We start from the raw sequence: 19577 nt of genomic DNA, 5'->3' as shown, positions 1-19577 counted from the left end.
TGTACGTAGTACTATTATTTATTCTGTGCTATGGGAAACAGGCTACTTAGGTAACTAGGTAAGTTACGATGTAGTGGTCCAAATAATAACAACATTTCTAATACTATTCCTATCAATTAGTAAATAGGTAGGTATTTAAACAAAAAATGCAGTTTTTTTTTTTTTTTTTTTTACTATTTATATAAATTCAAGCAGACAATTAACTTAAAGTTAGCTATTAGTGTCTGGTCTTTTCGGACGAACTTAATGGGCGTAATGGCCTGGGTTCAGACCGAGGCATCCGACAATTGGTTTTCTATAGAAAGCATCACGTGATCACCGCGCGGTCGTGATTACCTGTCATAGAAAATGTAGTCTCGGTTGCCTCGGCCCGAACCCGGGCCGTTCTAACGTGAGCCATCATTGACGTTCTTTTTATTAGGTCTTTTTTAAAGTTCTGTATATTTATTGTTTACACCGGCAAGCAAACAAAACAATAACAGAGTATACTATGCTATATACACTGCGTTTGGAACCACTTTGTTGAAAAATAGTGTTTTACATTCAAAGTACAAGAACATCATAACAACTTGACCTATTTATACATCCAGCATTAATAAAAAAAAAGTTTAAATACCTCCTTCTGGCTGTATACCTAAACATTCGTGCACGTGCACGTGTTGGTTTATATTCTTATAAAAAAGTTATATAATTTTAGTGTTCTTTTAAACCGGTTTAATTTCATTCATTGGAAAATAATTTTGTATATATATTTTTGGAATACTGTCCGCCTTTTTTTAACGCTTAAATGCCTGCTGAATTGCTGATGGATGATAGTTTTTCGGACCGGGTTTTACTGCTGCGCTGCCATAGTGAATTGACGTAAGCGTTTCTTTAAAAGGCCTAAACGTTGTTTTAGTGTGTAGATTGTGCATTTTTCGCCGGTGGTAGTATGCGTTGGCGTTTTCTTTTTTTTCTGGCGTTTTCTGTCTGTTTTGCTGTTGCAATGCAACTGTTGCCTCCCTTAGGCGTCTCCCGAGCGCCCTGTGGAGCCCACGTGTACCTTTGCCTCACCGTCCGAGTGTCTCGACACCAAACGCTGTAAACTCGTAGTTGGCTCCGAGACAGCAATTACTCACTTGCCCCATCTATTATTTTCTTAAGATATAGTTCTCCATCAGTGATGGTTTTAAATAAAGGTGTAGGGTTTGCAACTTAACATATAATGACAAGTAAATACAAAACTATCTGATATAATTGCATTTTTAACGCACATGAAAAAACACACGAATTAATTATTATTTGGGCATACCTTGCCAATGCAAAATAGCATTAGCAAATCTGCAATAGAATTTTACAACGGATCGTATAAAAAGTTTTAGTCGTTAAGTTTAAGTGGCTTAACCCAACAGATTTAAACTTGTCCATTTACCTACATATGCTATTAGCAAATGTCCGTAAGATGCAAGGGCTCTAGGCGAAGGTGTAAAACTAACGAAATGTTTAACATTGTAAAATATTCTTAAAGGAAAGGTAGGAAATCGTTATCACATTGCACGAGTTATTGGCGGGCAGCAGCATTGCTCTTGCGGTACACCACCATTCTTCATTGCTCTTCTGCTATAAATGTATTTACGAATAGTTTTCTTTTTTCCAACTGACATGTGTTGTTTCAATTGTGCTTCTTCGTGCTTTTTCACAATGCCATGGAGTTTTAAGAAGTCTAGTGCTTCCTCATCGATTTCGAAATCTAACTTGCATTCTGTATAGAAATTTTAAATGGTTAATATCTACGATTATAATTTGCTTTGACATTGGAAGTACCTACATGAAAACGAATATCGAGTTTAAATATAGGTAATTTAAATTTAATCAAGTTAAATTATAAAGGATATAGAAAAGTTTAAAAATAAGACAAAAAAGAGCAGGAACTTTATTAGTATGTCTCAACATTAGCTCTCATACTCTCCATGACGACGAGTATTCTGGTGATTTTTTAGTACTAGAAGATAGCTGAGTTTTGGGACTAAAAGAAGTTTATAGGTATATAAAATTTTGACTAACTTACACAATACAAATCAGCGTCTTACAGCCTTCAACCAGTCCGTAGCTGAGCATAATAACTTCTTACCAACCGCCTCAGTTAAATGGATAGACTTACTTAAATATAGTTATTTTGATGTATATGTAAGTAGTTTATTAATAGGTTAAGATACCTTAAGTCAATATTAAAGTAAATCATTATCCATTTTAGATGCCATACGGTTAAACAAAAAAAAAAATAGGACCGTTTTTGGTGAATTAATTGAATTGTAACTAATCATCTAAATTATGTTACAAACGAGTCGTCCCACAGAGTCAATTTATACCAACCTTTGTTTGGAGGACATTCACAATTAAAATTAGGAGCTTTATAGGGTATATTGTAGACTTTCCCAATCATATGACGTCTCGATATTCCTGGTTCCGGGGAAACTTTATCTAACATCCACCTGTCCCACGGCAGTTGTTCAGCGAATATTGAATTGATTTTAAATAGAATCAGTAAAATCGCCGGCATGATGATCTGTCCAAAAAGAAGAAAAATGTTTTATGTACGCAAGAGCAATGAAAGCATTCTGAAATTGACAGTCCTGAATTGCGGGAGACGTGCTACTTAGGTATGCATGCAATTCCAGTGTAGTGTTGCTAGTAAAATCAACATTTCTATTATTGTTCTTATTTATTAGTAGGTACCTACTCAAAACAAACAAAACAGGCGTTTTTTTTAACTTTTACTACTTATTTATATCAATTAGATAATTATTATGAAGATAAATAGTATTGTATATATTAAGTAAGCTGGCAATTAATTTCCATGTTTTTTTCTCACGTTATAGGCAAGACGGGCATAATGCCTAACGGTAATAATTCATTATTTTTTTTCTTTTTTAGTTGTGCACGGTTCAAGTTCTGAGTGTTGGTATAAGTTCGTGGTCTTGTTTTAAGTTGTGTCCACCATATTTGTACGGGTTTTAAAAGTTCCAAGGGAACATTTCTCCAGACATTCGAACTCTTGGGTCGTTGCATCTTTAGACCGTATCTTCCAGGAATAGTATTACCGCGATGCGTGCTTTTGCTCGAAAAATATACTCTTTGGGTCTTTCTAAATAATTCATGTTCCGGTAAATATCTGTCCCGAGATTTTCTAACAGCGAGCTTACGCAACAATCTGGTTATTGACGATTTATATGATGGAAATACAGTACTTACAGTACTTTTTGGGAATTGCAAGTCAGTATCAGGAACAGTGTAGCCCGGATAGCCGGTACTTTGAGTGTCTTTTTTAGTGTAGCCCGGATAGCCGGTACTTTGAGTGTCTTTTTTAGTGTAGCCCGGATAGCCGGTACTTTGAGTGTCTGCGATGGATATGCTGTATCCCGGATACCCAGTACTTTTTGTACGACGGTTAGGCGTTGGTTTCTCGGGAGAGCAGGTCACAAAAGGAGGCCTGGTGGGTCTAGTATTACTCATGATCTCCTTAAGATCTCTTTTATCATTTGGATACATTTCTTTATAAGCACGTTGTCTGTAATTTCCAATAAATAAAGGGAACGCCATTGCAAAATTAGTGTCATTACCATAGTTACATCCTCCCTCACAGACTTTATACGGCGCAGTAAATAAAAGGTATGCGGGGCTTTCAGCAATGTCTAAAAATCAATATTGGAATGGGATAACGAGGTTTCGTAAATAGTTTTCAGGTTTTATGTAGTGAATTGAACTAAAAAAAAACCTATAATGTGATACTTAACTGTGGTACTGAATAAATACATTGTAACAATGATAATTAGCAAGTAAAATAAATTAACTTGAAATTAATTTAAATTGTGGTAGACTGCTGTCAGACAAAGCGGTCCTACGAATGGTATGGTCCGAAAATGCAAGGGTACTGATGCCTACTAAGCTTATAAACGCGAATGTAACTGTCTATCTGTTACCTCTTCACGCTTAAACTGCTGAACCGATTTAGATAATATTTGGTAAGGAGATAGTTTGAGGCCCGGGGAAGGACATAGGGTAGTTTTCAGACGAGACTAATGTGTCGCGACAAAGTCAGACGAAGTAGCGGGCAAAAGCTAGTAATACATATACATAATAATGTAGGTACTTATATACCAATTATAAATGCGAAAGTGTCTGTACTTAAATGACAAGAAATTACTTTATAATTTTTGTAAGGTCCTCGGGAAATTAAAAAAAAGGGTATTTGAATCACCCTAAGCCACGTAAATAAAAATAATTTGTTTGAAAAAGTATTTTTAGATTTATAGCAAACCTGGGCTATCTCATTAAATACGCGCATGCAAAATTCCGTAGGTGTATCTAATTATGTATACGTGAGTATGGAGCTCAATCCCAATTGTGATGTACCACATGTAAAGGTACATTTGTTCAGATAGATCTCTGTATCAATTTAACTCACTTTCTTTGTTATGCAATTTTTTGACATACAGTTCTCCATCTGTGGCGTCCGCAGCAGAGCTAGCATCTAATCCTTGTCCTTGGAATAATAATAAACAAATTAAAGCCATACGAGTTACTAGGGAACCTAATGCCATATTTGTAAATAAAAAAAACATCATAACTTACAAATTGCTCGAGTCCGATTATGGATATGGCAATATAATTCGTGCAATTTAGTTTCGCAACAAGTTTCATGTCGAATAATGGAAAAGTTAGTAGGTATTTTTTATTACCTACGTTGTTTTTAGTTACGACATAGAGTTCATATAATCGTATCTTTGTGAATGTTTAGTTCACAGATGTTCAATACGTAGGTATGTAATTAGTTCCCGTTAGTCATGAGCTTCTAAAGTGGCCCGGCGTAGCGTATCGTTGGGTGATATTTATGTAGGCGCATTAATTTATGTCTGTCACTGACTCCAACGTCTTTCCAATTGGCGAAAGAGTTTACAATTGTCTCGCTGGGTGCGAGGTAAAAATAGTCGCCCAAGACCGTGGCCCAGAGAGTGAGGGAATGTTAATAAATTCAAGTGTGGTGATATAACTCATGCGTATCTCTGTTTATACTGAACTCGCCAACAATAATTTAGAAAATACTTGTTTAGATAACTGTACAGTCCGAAATGAAATTGTAGAAATTAATTGAGGGCGCGACTGAGCTTCAACGGGTAGCACAACTAGCACATGATGCAAACGAGCCGATTACGGCGGATAGCTACATATATAATATGATCAATGGAACCCAAGTGAAAAGGTTGTATAAAAAAAACGAAAGGGTTGCACTCCGGGAGTTCAGGATGAAGTGAAAACTTGAATATTAACGTTGTGCATTTTTGATATTTTGGAATGGTTAGGGAATAATTTTGCACGAATTGCTTTAATTATCAGTATAAAAGTACAATTATTTATGTAGTAAAATACAATGTTCATTTATTGCGCTGTCGTGCACATACATAACAATTTAACACTTCGGTACTATTACAATTATTTAACATTAAAAAGTTTATCTCTCAGAAAAATTAACTTCCATCCATAATTTCGATCAGGTCACGTGTCCGTCTAACGAATTTTTAATCTGTCGGTCACGTGACCTGTCGCGAGTTCTGTCGCGAGTTTAACATTTTTTCCTCATCACAAAAAGTGCACAGCTAAAGAAGTTTTCACTTAAAAAAAGAGCCGATTTAAGAAGAGAATGCAGCGACAGTATTTTTGAGCCGGTGTCGTAAGTAATTTCTATTCTTAAACATCCACCTAATCGATGTCTAGGCTTCGTTGGTCATTGTAACATTTAATTATCTTCAATTTGGCCGATTGCCCACTTTACCTGCTAGGTATCCCATAGTCTTGGCGGACTTCCAAATGATTACATTCACTGAACTGTCAAAGATAAGTTATTTTAGATACCTCGACATTGAGAATTTGAGTTACGGGCGTTGAGTGGATGTGTCATACAGATGTGACATTGGACGACTGAATCTAGTGTCATTTCTTTGTTCGATTGTGTCTTTTGTTAAACTGTCATTTTGATTAATGATCGTTGTATCGTACAGTCGCCATTAGATATATCAGAGTGGCGAAGGTGTTCACAAATATCTGAACGAAGACTTTCAAGACGCTACAGTGCATGTTCAGATATATGGCATCTTGGCCGCTTCGATGTATTCAATGGCGACTGTACAAAGTAGGGATCATTTAACAACAGGCTGATATACATTTAATAGTTATATGTATAAATTTACTTAGATACAACTAGAAGTACGTCCATAGAAAATGTTGACAGAATTATCTAAACTACCCTATCATAAGGATCGTGCAGGACATTTTAAGCTTTGTTATCTGTTGCTGACGTACAAACCTTTAGGTGAAACTGATGGTACCTATCAACCTACGGCCCATTGTGCATTGTCTCTCGTCCTTATTTACTTTTTTTCATAATTTACATGGCTTCAAATTTCTAATAGGCACGTATGCTAAAGTCCAGTGAATCCCCTCGTTTGGGAAACTATTTCGAACCGGGTATGAACTTTTGCAGCTCGCTGTACGTTACGTTTTTTTGATTACGCAGTAATTTACTTCAAATTCACTAGTGGCTTATTAGACTTATTAGAACGACAGCCGTAACGTGGTTTCTCATATCTAAAAAGGTCATAATGTGGTAGTCACATGAAGCCCGCAAGATACAAGATAAGCGTACTTTATGTATGTACCTACCCTATAATAGACTGATTATGTTTATTGGAATGTTAATGAATAATGTGAAGAAAACTGTGACATAATTTAAAAAAAGGAAGTTTATGTCAATATCCACAATTAAGTTATTGTAGGTTTAAACTGTTATTCAACATAGAAGTTTTGTCTGAAATATTTTAAATTTTACTGATTACCTATGTGCACTAATGGCTTTCAGACAGGTCGTGATCTTTACAATATCAACAGTGTCATATCAACCCATACAGTTTTTGCATTAATTAAATTAAGTATCAAATCATTAACAACAACAACCAGCTGCCACTTTTGTTTTTAAATAGATAGGTAGTACACATGCTGATATCGCATAGCACTAACATGTATAACTAAATGGTAACATCGCTTTGCATTGCTAGAAATAAATAAAGAAAATTATATAACTGAAAATGTAAATATTTATTAGACATCTGTAAAAAATACTATATTCTAGCAAGGCATAGCAGTTGTTTAAAAGGTATGGTATTATGAGGTGACGATGGAATAAGCTATTTTTTTACCTTTTACCGAGGTTGAACCCACCATAGTTAGCATCAAACGCAAGCATAGGATTAATAAAAACGACAATAAAACTTAAATATTTATTGCCTTATTTAGAGACATATTAGAGATAGGAATGAGGACAGCTTCCGAGCGGAGTTTGGTTACTCTAGAGGTTGGTTGCACCGCTCGCGCGGTTTCGTGTGCAGCTCCGTCACGACAAGGAAATCCTGTAACAGTACCACAAAGGTCACGCGGGAGCCTGGGAGGAGTCCGTGGAGCGAGGCCAAGCGAAGGTGTTAGAGCGAAGCTAGATGGAGACGGTGTTAAAGCCGAGTGTAGAATACTTCCTCGAGATTATGGACTTGGTGTGGTAGCGATGGAAGCGCGCGCCCGTGGAGACGGCGCGCAGCAGCGCGGTGTCGCGGCTAGCCTGGCGCGCGCGGTAGCTGGCGTCCTTTGCGATGTAGGTGCGCAGCGCACGCTCGCCCCACGTCTGAGCACGCGGTTTCTCAGTCGCCATACCCTTATTCCGTCGGTCCAGGTAGTTGATCACATCATCGTAGTAGTTATGTCGGTAGTCGTACATGTAATTGTATTGCAGGAACTTGGGTCTGAAAGGAAAAAGAAAGCCTAAAGAAAAATAAACGACTACAGGCAGGTTGGGGCCTTGTCGCGCAGTCCTTTTCTTTCAATATATATTGTTGGCCGAAACACACACGTGTCATCTCACCTGACCCAGTGTTTGAATATTAGTTTCTTAGGCTCTGTTACGACGACGGGCTCTGGTGCCGGCGGCTCGGCTTCCTCGGCCTTGGGCTCCTCGGCGGCCTCGGCGGGAGCCTCTTCTGGCGGCGGCTCGGGCGCTGCGGATTCTTCGATATCAGCATCGTCCCACATTTTACAAGGTGGTGGGTTTCTGCGTATAAAAACCACTATACGTTAATACAAATGTACACAATGCACTAATATTCGATCGATACACAAGTGTTGTTATCAAGTATAAGGCACAGAGGTCACGGACCTAACTGGGATTGGAGAAGCGTGTGGATCGGGTGATCGCTTGTCTACGACTGGTGCCGGCCGGCGTCCCCGATGGCTCTCGCAGCCTCCCGATTTATCTGTTTGCGCCCCCACCTGACTGTCGCAAGCGCTGTGTGCGTGATGTTTGCTGCCAATGATGTTCTGTCAATACGTTGACCGTGCACTTCACACGCAAATTCCTCGACATTTTAAATCCCGTTGCCAAACAGTGAAGCGCGTATGCGGATATAAAGGTTCACTTAACGCTTATTTTAAACTCCTTGATAAGTGCAAATTATTAATGATAAGTAAGTATAATTTTGATTTAAGTGGAAAGTGGACGACCACTTCTTTATACAAACATGACATGACATGGTTACTGACATGAAAGAAAATATTTAAACAATTTGATAATATGCATATTGCATACCTATATTAACCATAGGGCACCCCTACGTTTAAATTTCTTAGATTATTTTCGAGGTACACCTCGCTTAAGCGCGCGCAACACGATGTTTCGCAGACTATTAATACGTAAATAATGACAATATATCCTTGCACGACTAGAAAAAAAACCGATGCACTTGACACGGTTTAACATGGCCTACTGTTAGATTTAATCTTTTAATACATATAATGTGTATAACATGCTAGCTGTTGCCCGCGACTCCGTACGCGTGGATTTGTATGTTGGTGGTTAGGTATATATTCTACATGAGTATAGAACATTATGCAGAGTAGGGACGGTTAATCATTTGTTAATAATTATACAACGCATGGGATTTGTCTGTCACAACCTACAGTTTCAAGCTCTTATCTGAAAAAAATGTTCTTTGGTGAACTTGAAAATCTTCTATTAAGGTTTAGATTTTCAAGACCACTATTAAAAATAAAATGTTCGCTTCCGATGCACACTTTCAACCCTTTTTCACCAACTTAGGAAGTGAATTTTCAAAACTGGTAAAATCTGTTGTCGATTTTCACATAATGTCCTTTTACCAAGTTCTAAGTTCCTGGCTTAAACGAAAACTTAGAATAGAATACAATAGAATTCATTTATTCATGGTAAACTACATTTCATACAAACGTGTTACAAAGAAATGTTTTAATTAAAACAAAAAGTATTATTACCTAGTTTACCACGAAATGGTCCCGCCTCAGCATAATGCTAACCTTAAAGTCAGCGCTGGTCTTCCGGCGAGACCATTTGTGGGCCACGAACGCAACCGTACAACACGGCCTTATCTATCACCGAACGCATCCACTTTGCGGTGACGTCAGCGCCATCTAACCTGCGCCTGCGCTAAAATGTCATGATGACTTATAAGGCCATGCCGCACAAGTGCTGTTAGATAAATTTTCTATTTAATTCATATAATATGAAATAGTTTTCGTGAAAATTACATGAAATAAACTCTATAAAATTACAAACAAGATGAAATACACACATACAACGTAAAACAAACAATAATATGTACCTAGCTGATTTAGATTTATAGTCATCAAAATATTTACTTTGCCGAAGCGTGTGTTTTTACAACGGAGCGTATAAAAAGCTTGGCTATTGTTGTTACAAATGCAAAACAGATATTATAAGAAGAAAATGAGTACACAATAAATACACAATTACACGCGCAATGGTGATGCACGAGTTGCAAGAAAACGAAGAGGAAATGATACCATATATAAAGTTTTTTAAGGGTTGAATTTTCAAGAATTTTCAAGAACCTTGAACTAACTTTTTGTAATCTTATATTACGCCTTTCTAAGAAGTTTCAAAGCATTTGTAATGGATTCAAATTTATATCCAAAAGGATTAACTTTTAGGGGATGAATTTTTACCTTAAAATTTTTAACCTCATACAAATTTTCAACCCTGTTTGAACCCTTTTAGGGGATGAATTTTTAAAAACCCTGAAATTACTTTTCTTGAATTCTAATAATATGCCTTTATACAAAGTTTCAAGTCCCGCACTCAAAATTTTTTTTTCAATGCATTTTTTATGTGAAACGTGAGTGTATTGCCTTAAAAACCCCGTAGGGGTTGGATCAAAAACTTAGTAATTAAGTCCAACTCAGAATGCACATTTCTAATAGATTTTCCTGTCAACTATTTTGTGTATTTTTTTCAAAATTTTAGACCCAGTAGTTTCGGCGATAAAGGGGGGGGGGGGATTAATCATTTTGTTTTGGCTATTTTCTGCGTGAGTTCTACGCGTTGTACCCGTGGAGGCAGCTCTGTTTCACATCAGAAGATCCTGACTCCTGCGCAGCCAATGTCGCCGAGACAATACTGGTAGGAATGAATTGCTTCATTCCCAACTCGGTAATAGCTGCGGGAGCAAAGAGACGTCTTTGGTTTAATCGGCCCTGTAAAGAAGCTACAGTTCGCAAACAAGCCGCTTACAGGGCTTGGACCAAGGCCGTAGCTAATAAGGATCCGAACGTTTCTGATGTGAAACGCAAATTAAACGCTGCCTCGAGGTCTAGTAAAAAAGCCATTGCCAGAGCTAAATTCGATTTCGTCGGCAGAATTGGTGAGAAACTAGCGGGCTACCCCACTGGGAATCGCGCGTTCTGGTCGCTTGCCAAAGCTGCCGAGGGAAATTTTTGTCAGTCGTCCTTACCACCACTGCGAAATGCTGATGGTGATCTGGCCCACAGTGCAAAAGAGAAAGCCGATCTTTTTGGAACTCTTTTTGCCTCGAACTCGACCTTGAACGACGACGGTAGCGCCGTGCCGCCCACCATCCTGCGGTGCGCATACTCCATGCCAGAAATCTCATTCACGCAGAGGGATATTCGACGGGAGTTGCTATCCCTGAACGTTCATAAGTCGAGCGGGCCAGACGGCATACCAGCAGTTGTGCTTAAGCAGTGTGCTCCTGAGTTGAGTCCCGTGTTGGCGCGTCTTTTCACACTCAAGCGACAAACGGCATGTTCCATCTTCGTGGAAGACGGCCCTTGTGCACCCTGTGCCTAAAAAGGGCGATAGATCGGACCCATCGAATTACAGGCCTATCGCTATTACCTCTCTTCTCTCTAAGGTCATGGAGCGTATAATTAACGCAAAGCTCCTGAGATACCTAGAAGAACACGATCTGATCAGCGACCGCCAGTATGGTTTTCGACACGGTCGCTCGACTGGTGATCTGCTAGTGTATCTCACACACCGCTGGGCTTCGGCCATTGAGAGTCAAGGTGAGGCATTGGCAGTTAGCCTAGATATAGCGAAGGCATTCGATCGGGTCTGGCATCGGGGTCTCCTGTCGAAGTTACCATCTTATGGATTGCCGGAGGGACTATGCAAATGGATCGCTAGCTTTTTGTCCGGCAGACGCATACGAGCCGTAGTAGACGGAAGCTGCTCCGATAGCATGGACATTAACGCTGGCGTTCCGCAAGGTTCTGTGCTATCCCCAACGCTGTTTTTGCTGCACATCAATGACATGTTGTCTATCGACGACATTCATTGCTATGCAGACGACAGTACTGGGGATGCCTATTACACAGGCCGTGCCAACATCCCTCGTTCTGTGGTACTGGAGAGTCGTGGAAAGCTTGTGTCGGATATTGTGAGCACTCTATCCAGAGTTTCGGTGTGGGGCCGAGACAATTTAGTGCGATTCAACCCCACCAAGACACAAGTTTGCGCGTTTACCGCTAAGAAAACCCCATTTACTGTGGTCCCTCAGTTCGAAGGCACAGCCCTTACCATGTCGGGGAGTATTGGGATCCTCGGTGTCGACATCTCCAGTGACGTCCAATTCCGTAGCCACCTGGAAGGGAAGGCTGCACTGGCATCCAAAAAACTCGGTGTGCTCAATAAAGCGAGGCGATACTACTCCGGGGCAAAGACTGCTGCTATATAAATCGCAAGTCAGACCCCATATGGAGTACTGCTGTCACCTTTGGGCAGGAGCACCTGGATGCCAGCTTGGACCCTTCGACTCGGTCCAAAGGCGCGCTGTACGAATTGTCGACGATCCCAAACTCACAAGCGGTATTGAACCTTTAAGTCTAAGGAGAGACTTTGCCTCCTTGTGTGTGTTCTACCGCCTGTACAATGGGCTGTGCTCTGAAGAATTGTTTGACATGATGCCAACGGCCGCTTTCTATCACCGCACTGCTCGCTATCGGCAGGGCGTTCATCCTCACACCCTAGCACCTAAATGGTCGCGTACTGTGCGGTTTAAGAGGAATTTCCTCCCGCGTACGCTTCGGCTGTGGAATGAGCTCCGTGCCGAGGTTTTCCCGAGGGGCTACAGTATGGGGTTCTTCAAAAAAGGAGTGTACAGGTTTTTAAAGGGTCGGCAACGCGCATGTAATATCTCTGGTGATGCAGGCGTCCATAGGCTACGGTGAATGCTTACCATCAGGCGGGCCGTATGCTTGTTTGCCACCGTCGTGGTATAAAATAAAATAAAAAAACTATCCTAATTTTATAAAAAAATATATTTGAGATACACATAACTCTTTCATTTGATAACACGATATAGTTTGAAAAACTTTATTTTTCAATTTTTGCATTTACCCCCTAAAACTGACCCCATGTTTAAAATTCACTTGTTTTCGTTACATTTCGTTTCTTTGGGTCACAAACTTACGTATGTGTACCAATTTTCAACTTAATTGGTCCAGTAGTTTCGGTGAAAATAGGCTGTGACAGACGGACAGACAGACAGACAGACGCACGATTGATTCTATGGGTCCCGTTTTTTCCTTTTGAGGTACGGACCCCAAAAACGGCTAAACTGATCATGTTCGTTATAGTTTTCATTTACTTATAGTCTTTCTTAAGCTCTATATCTACGATTTTTTCCATATTTTTTGGACCCATGGTTCAAAAAGTAGAGGTAGAGTATTCACTTTATGAAAAAATGTTTGTTGAAGACCTTTATTCGTTTAGAAGGAACTATCCAACGATATCCCACACTGTGGGCTTAAAGCGAACCCTACCCTAAAAAAGTTTATTTTTTTATTTTATTATACGGTTTTTTGGATTTATTGATTTATATAACGAACAAGATAATTTATACATTTACCTATTCATATATAAGTAGATAAGATTCATAACATATTTCCACCCAAAAAAGATCTTCAGCGCCAATTCCTAAATTTTTAGGTGACTTAAATGCTGTTTCCTAATTCGATCATCATTCAGATGAACTATCTCTTCATGTATTTATGTATCTATCCACTGAGAATTATATACTAATGAAACTCGTTATAATTAGTTAATTGCGTAGTTTCTCTGCATATATTCACCACGCTGCTAACAAAAGAGCATCAATCAATAAGCATAGGAATGGGGTACAAAATTATTAATGGTCTTTGAGAAATCCGTGGAAAAGAGCCAAAGTGGTGTAATTTTCTCGCATTTGTAAGCTATGATATTTTTAGATATTATCTACGTAAAATATTATAATTAGGCATTAGCTATTATATTAGGTTATGTCTAACGAGTACTAACCTCCTGAGGTCCAGAGGACCTTATGAAGACTTTATTCCAAAATTTAATTTTAAATAAGACAAGTTTCCAAATTCACAAACAAAACTTAAGCTTCTGGGACTTAGGAGGCTAAACAAAGTTTGCCGGAATACCATGCATTAACATAGAAAAAGTTGACATAATCTATGAAGTGTTTTTGGTTTTGATTTGGGTTATAGGTACTCGTATTATTTATGTATAAGGGAAGACACAATGTTAGAAAAACCGGCCAAGTGCGAGTCGGACTCGCCCACCGAGGGTTCCGTACTTTTTAGTATTTGTTGTTATAGCGGCAACAAAAATACATCATCTGATCTGAAAACTGTCTAGCAATCACGGTTCATCATATACAGCCTGGTGACAGACAGACGGACAGACGGACAGCGGAGTCTTAGTAATAGGGTCCCGTTTTTACCCTTCGCGTACGGAACCCTAAAAACAGATTTTTTTGAAAATGAGGGGTTAAAAGTTTATATTGGGTAGGAGTTTTTTTTAAACTTCGTAGACTAACACAATATTAGAGAACAGTTTCAGCGTTATTGAAAATCGGTTCTCTAAGGGCCACTTGCACTTTAGGGTTAGTCAACTAACTCGGCGTTAACCGTTTAAACTCGGAGTTAACAGTACATTTTAACCTCTATAAACGGTTAAAATGTACTGTTAACGTTGTTAAAAAAGTTGGCTAACCTTGGAACGCGCAAGTGACCCTAAGGGCCACTTGCACCATTCTATTAACCCGGGATTAACCGGTTAAACCTGAAGTTACCATGGTTACTAGTACAATTTGACACTGGGTTAACAGTTTAACCACTTAACCCCGGGGTAGTGGGATAGTGCAAGTGGCGCTAAGCGGGCTAAGAATGGATTGAAAGTTTGTGCCAGTTACGATTTTTTATTTATTGAGTGACTTTAAACTTAGTAGTAAAACACAATATTAGCAAATGTCTATACTAACTAGAAATAACTATACTTCATCCCCTAAAGTGGTGAAAAGAAGGGTTGAAAGTTTGTATAGGGGTGGAAACTTTTTTTGGTGTGAGGGACTTGAAACTTTGTAGACAGACATTGTTACAGACAAATATTGTGTGTTGTCAAATTTATGCGAATTAAACCACCGCTATGTTTCTTCGTTTGATTTTTTTCGTTTTTTTACTATTATAAAAGGCAGGAGTTAAAAAAATATGGAACTCTTATAATAATGAATAAAAGTCAAACGAAGGAGCAAAGATATGGTTAATATACAATATATTGTGCGTGTTGTGTTTTAATTTATCGCCACTCGTTTCGAATTTCCTATCTTTCGCACTTGTATCGTAATGTACTATTCCATAATGTCAATATCCATGAAGAAAAATGGGGATTACGTTTGAATGAAGAAGCGGAAGTGGATTTAGAACGTGCATATAATTATACCGGTCAATTAGAATAACGGGATACGAGAACAATACGAGATCTAATAGATTGCCGCATATCTAACGTAACAGTTTACTTCTCAACTAGTTATCTTTTGAAGTTCGATTTGAGAAACCAATTGTCAGTTCACGCTACAATTATTGTGACGTTTTAGGATATCTATTAGATATCCATTGGATATCCATTGGATATCTAAGTAATATCTTAATAAATCAGATATTTGAAATCAGAAAATAGTTTTAAAATCATAGATTATGAAATGTGACCCATAGTGATTTTAATTTGTTACTAAACTAAGTTTGTTTCAAGGTAAATACAGTTTAATGTCAAATACTTTATGTTTTTTATTTTTCTTTGTTTATTTGTTTAGAGTCAGACCTAGCTAACTCTGCAGCGATTTTGATAGTACAGACAGTGAAATTATTATTTTAAACGTCATAATTTCATAGAAGTTTGACGTTTAAAATAACACTTGCACAGTCTGTGTTATGAAAATCACTGCAGAGTTAGCTTGGTCTGACTCTATGTATTTGTCTGACGAACAAAGATGCCATGCCAGAACATATTCAGTCGAAGTTACAAAAACATGAAACTTGGCATGAACATAGAAGTAATATACCTATATCTATGATTAATATTAGTTTTCATTGCTAGAAATTGTATTACAAATAAAGTAGAGCGAATACTATTAGTATGAGCCTTGAGAAAAGTGCTAGCTGACGTACAAAAAGTAGTACCCGAAGAGAAGGACTACCTACAAAGAGAGATGAGACTAGATCAAAAACATTACATGTAAAAAGATGCAAGTCTCTATCGCAACGCAATTCTTCTACTACAAAAAAGTTTTGAGATATAATGCGAAACCAAGTCGGTTATTTTCGTCAGTGTCAGGGGGTCTAAAAATTAAAACCGTATCAATACTAGATATCTGTAATTTTAAATACATATAATAATACTCAACTTTGGGAACAAATCAAATTATTTATTAAATATTTTGATTTGTGTTTTTTAAGTAGTCACACTACTATATATAAATTATAAACTGTAATAGATGTCATATATTACAGTTTACATACAATAATAATTTTAAATTCGTCAGTCATCGCCTCCCGGGCGAAAACTCGTATAGCGGTTAACGGCTATGTATGATGAACCCTCGTGAACTTCAGCTGCCGCTCCGTTGGTGGGTTGAGGAATGGCAGCCACCAAAACGCATAACACGGTCTTTCCACCGCGATACAACCGGCTGACGATTTGTTTTATTAACAATAGCATCTAAACTGTCATTTGACAAAGTATCAAACGGGATGCGATGACGCCGATGACTGAAAAAAAAAATATATTTTTTAATATAAAAGTAATCAAATTAAATGTATTTATTTGTCAGAATATGGTACATTGATGTTATCTTAAGTTAGAATACAATTCTAAACATGGTCAACTTATACTTAACAATACTAAATTCTATTCTACAATTATCCTTAATAATAACAAAAATCATCTCAAACAACCTCTTACAAATTACTACTTATTACTACAAGAAAGAGTTCGGGGATCGTTCCCCCTCTTTCAGCCGCCGACCCATTTCTTTGAATAATTCGGACGCCTTGCTGCACCATGGCACAGATTAATTTTCTTTTTTACATGTTCATGTGACCAGCTGACGGTCTTTCCACAGCAATACAATCGGCTGACGATTTTGTTTATTCACAACAGCATCTAAACTATCATCTGACAAAGTATCAAGTGGGAGGCGATGACTAAATTTTTTTATAGACTTTATTTGCTGCCATTTCTCAACCCACCAACGGAGCGGTAGCTGACGTTCACGAGGGTTCATCATACATAGCCGTTAACCACTATACGAGTTTTCGCCCGGGAGGCGATTGGTCATGGAAATCTGTTCCTGGCCCGCGGTCTAGTATCGTATGTACTCGTAGATACGTGTAATGCTCAAACTGCATGTGATTAGCGTTATGCTCAATTAGAATTATTTTTAATAGTTGACGATGATCCTTATGTTATGTCATTATGCAGCCGTGCGATGGCCAAGTCATTACATGTATTTCAAATTAAAGATATCTAGTATTGATACGGTTTTAATTTTAAGACCCCCTGACACTGACTAAAATAACCGACTTGGTTTCGCATTACATCTCAAAACTTTTTTGTAGTAGAAGAATTGCGCATCTTTTTACATGTACCTAATGTTTTGATGGGATTTATTATTCCTTGGCTTGAGAAAGTAACTTCGATTGTATGGGGGCTACCTAGCGCTAGCGCGGCGCGGCAAGTATGTATGTACGAGTATGTACTTTTTCTATGTAGGTACCTATAGTTGGTTTTTCGTATCTATTATTGATTATTTCATGAAGCAATATACGTAGGAATATCGTGCGTCGTATCTAGTTCATAGGATCATAGGTAGTACCTACTAATAAACGCGTATTCGTATTTACACTAACTTGACTAAATACGATTGATGCCGTATTTATTATATCACGAACTAGCCAATTATCCGATATGATAAATTTAATTTGATTTGAAATGCATGCGTCTCCATTTTTTTAAATTCAAGTAACTATGTTTAAATAATAAACTATGAAATAGAATATGCATTTAATTAAATAAATGAGGCTCGTAGGTAAAATGTGGTATTTTCTATAAAAAGGCCTTACGCCATTATTAACTATGCTCCGATATAAATACAATGCCGCGCGACGCTGTGCGCGACAATAAGGTCCCTTTTCATAGAAAATGCCCCAAATATGTTGTTACTTCTACGTCGTCAAATTTAGTAGGGATCATCATCGCGACCAAAATTTCACGGCGCTTACGACGTTTTGCTCACGTGGTTCACCCCCCCCCCCCACAGGTAACAGGTTCCGACACTTTCATTGTTTGACATGATGTCTCTATATGAAATAATAATTGGTGTAATAGCACTGCATACAATCTTAGAAATAGCCTTAGAAAACACGTTTTTATGCTATCTCCTGACCTGCACCACGTTTTGCTTTATTCTTCTTAATGCTTACTTTTTCTTTTCTTCTAAATAAAACTCATTGAACATAGTTGTATTTTAAAATAAAAACCATGTTTACAAGTGTCACAAAAATTGTTACGACGAGACACAACTGGTGTTGCCAACGATTCGTTTTTAGTTCCATTTTGTTTAATTTCTACACGGTGTTTTTTAAAGACCGTTAATATCAAGGGTGCAACGCTATTAATTACTTTTAAAAAAACTATGCCATTCAGTTTCCTTAAATGTACTTAGCCATACCCGAAGTTAACGGAGTTTAAAAAAAACACCATGTATAGGACTTTTAGGTCTATCTATACCTATTCATACAGTCGCCATAAGATATAGCGGAGCGGCCAAGGCACAATTATCTGAACAGGACTTTATTGTCAGAGCAGGGAGTGCATGTATATTTTTGTGCACCTCGACCGTTGGCGACTGTACCTATGGACTAACCCCCTTATACAAAGAACTTTACGAGCCTGAAGTAGTTAAATTATGTCTTATCTCTTTCTTACACATGCATAAGTTAAATTACAGATAAAGACAAACGATTCGTAGCTAATACAGTCAAGCTTGTAATGTGTTTATGAATAACGCCATTAGTGGATAAAATCACTGCGACATTAAAATTTTAAGCATCTTTGCAGTAAATGTATAAATTTCTTAAAGGTTCTCGTGATATAAACCTATTTTCGTATTAATTTTGTGTTGGCAGACGATTAGGTACGTAGGTATTTATTTCAATGACGTCTTATTTGCGGTAACATTTTATGAATGAAGGTATTTATATAAATGTTTTTGGTACAAGCTTTTATCGCTGACTGTACTTTTTCCACAGGCAACTAATACTCATCGAGACAATTCTAAAAACCCCAAACACAATTAGGTTGCGTTGTTTTATCACAGAGTTCCTATGACCACCTCCTGTCTTCATCATCAGATCAGCTCGATGCTACCATAATATTGCATTGTCAGCCAACTTACATGCGTATGCAAATTCATCGGAAACCGGGAAGATGGTTAAATTAGTTACCTTAGATTCCATTACATAGTTAGTTACATACAGGTCGACCTAATAAAAGCGTGTTAATAATTAGCCCAATTTATCTTTAATGACAACGCATGCCAAATTAATTTAAAAATGTGCATGACAGCGATACAATAGTAGACGTACCTATATTAGAACCCTGTATTAGGTATGTGTATGTATTTAATTGTGTATTGATGATCATTGCCAATTAAAACTGGCTGAAATAAATTGCTTAGCGTACTACTAAAGACCGCGGAGTATTCGAGTAATTGCCTGGTAAACAAATCTATGAATACCCGCGATTGCAATTTTGTACGGATATGGGCACGCTTAATATCCCACTAATAATAGTACTTCGTGTTTAACCATATGATTGAAGTAAT

General features: G+C 37.9%; 2 protein-coding genes across 2 annotated transcripts; both read right to left on the bottom strand.

The window, feature by feature from the left end:
- Nucleotides 1–1343: 1343 nt before the first annotated feature.
- Nucleotides 1344–5065, bottom strand: LOC134755080 (uncharacterized). Its single transcript, XM_063691560.1, has 4 exons — nt 4612–5065; nt 4445–4522; nt 2353–2545; nt 1344–1741 (listed from the first exon to the last, which is right to left on the bottom strand). Exons 2-4 carry the CDS (start codon nt 4508–4510, stop codon nt 1527–1529), a joined length of 474 nt encoding a protein of 157 aa, XP_063547630.1. The 5' UTR covers nt 4511–4522; nt 4612–5065; the 3' UTR covers nt 1344–1526.
- A 2231-nt stretch (nt 5066–7296) lies between these two features.
- On the bottom strand, nt 7297–8397 carry LOC134755082 (flightin). The gene is made up of 3 exons (XM_063691561.1): nt 8234–8397; nt 7943–8128; nt 7297–7823 (listed from the first exon to the last, which is right to left on the bottom strand). Exons 2-3 carry the CDS (start codon nt 8107–8109, stop codon nt 7520–7522), a joined length of 471 nt encoding a protein of 156 aa, XP_063547631.1. The 5' UTR covers nt 8110–8128; nt 8234–8397; the 3' UTR covers nt 7297–7519.
- Between the last annotated feature and the right edge of the window lie 11180 nt (nt 8398–19577).

The sequence above is a fragment of the Cydia strobilella genome, chromosome Z (assembly GCF_947568885.1).
Source record: "Cydia strobilella chromosome Z, ilCydStro3.1, whole genome shotgun sequence".
NCBI lineage: Eukaryota > Metazoa > Arthropoda > Insecta > Lepidoptera > Tortricidae > Cydia > Cydia strobilella.
The sequence above is the reverse complement of the archived record's forward strand: the minus strand, read 5'-3'. Positions and strand labels throughout refer to the sequence as shown.

What these genes read in the sequence shown, in the direction of transcription:
- LOC134755082 (XM_063691561.1), bottom strand. Translation starts at nt 8,109, where the DNA reads ATGTGGGACGATGCTGATATCGAAGAATCCGCAGCGCCCGAGCCGCCG. An exon ending in ATATTCAAACACTGGGTCAG is followed by an intron (nt 7,824 to 7,942) that starts GTGAGATGACAC and finishes TTTTCCTTTCAG; the next exon opens with ACCCAAGTTCCTGCAATACA.
- LOC134755080 (XM_063691560.1), bottom strand. Translation starts at nt 4,510, where the DNA reads ATGCTAGCTCTGCTGCGGACGCCACAGATGGAGAACTGTATGTCAAAA. An exon ending in AAAATTGCATAACAAAGAAA is followed by an intron (nt 2,546 to 4,444) that starts GTGAGTTAAATT and finishes CTTTTTGGACAG; the next exon opens with ATCATCATGCCGGCGATTTT. An exon ending in TGAATGTCCTCCAAACAAAG is followed by an intron (nt 1,742 to 2,352) that starts GTTGGTATAAAT and finishes ATTTCTATACAG; the next exon opens with AATGCAAGTTAGATTTCGAA.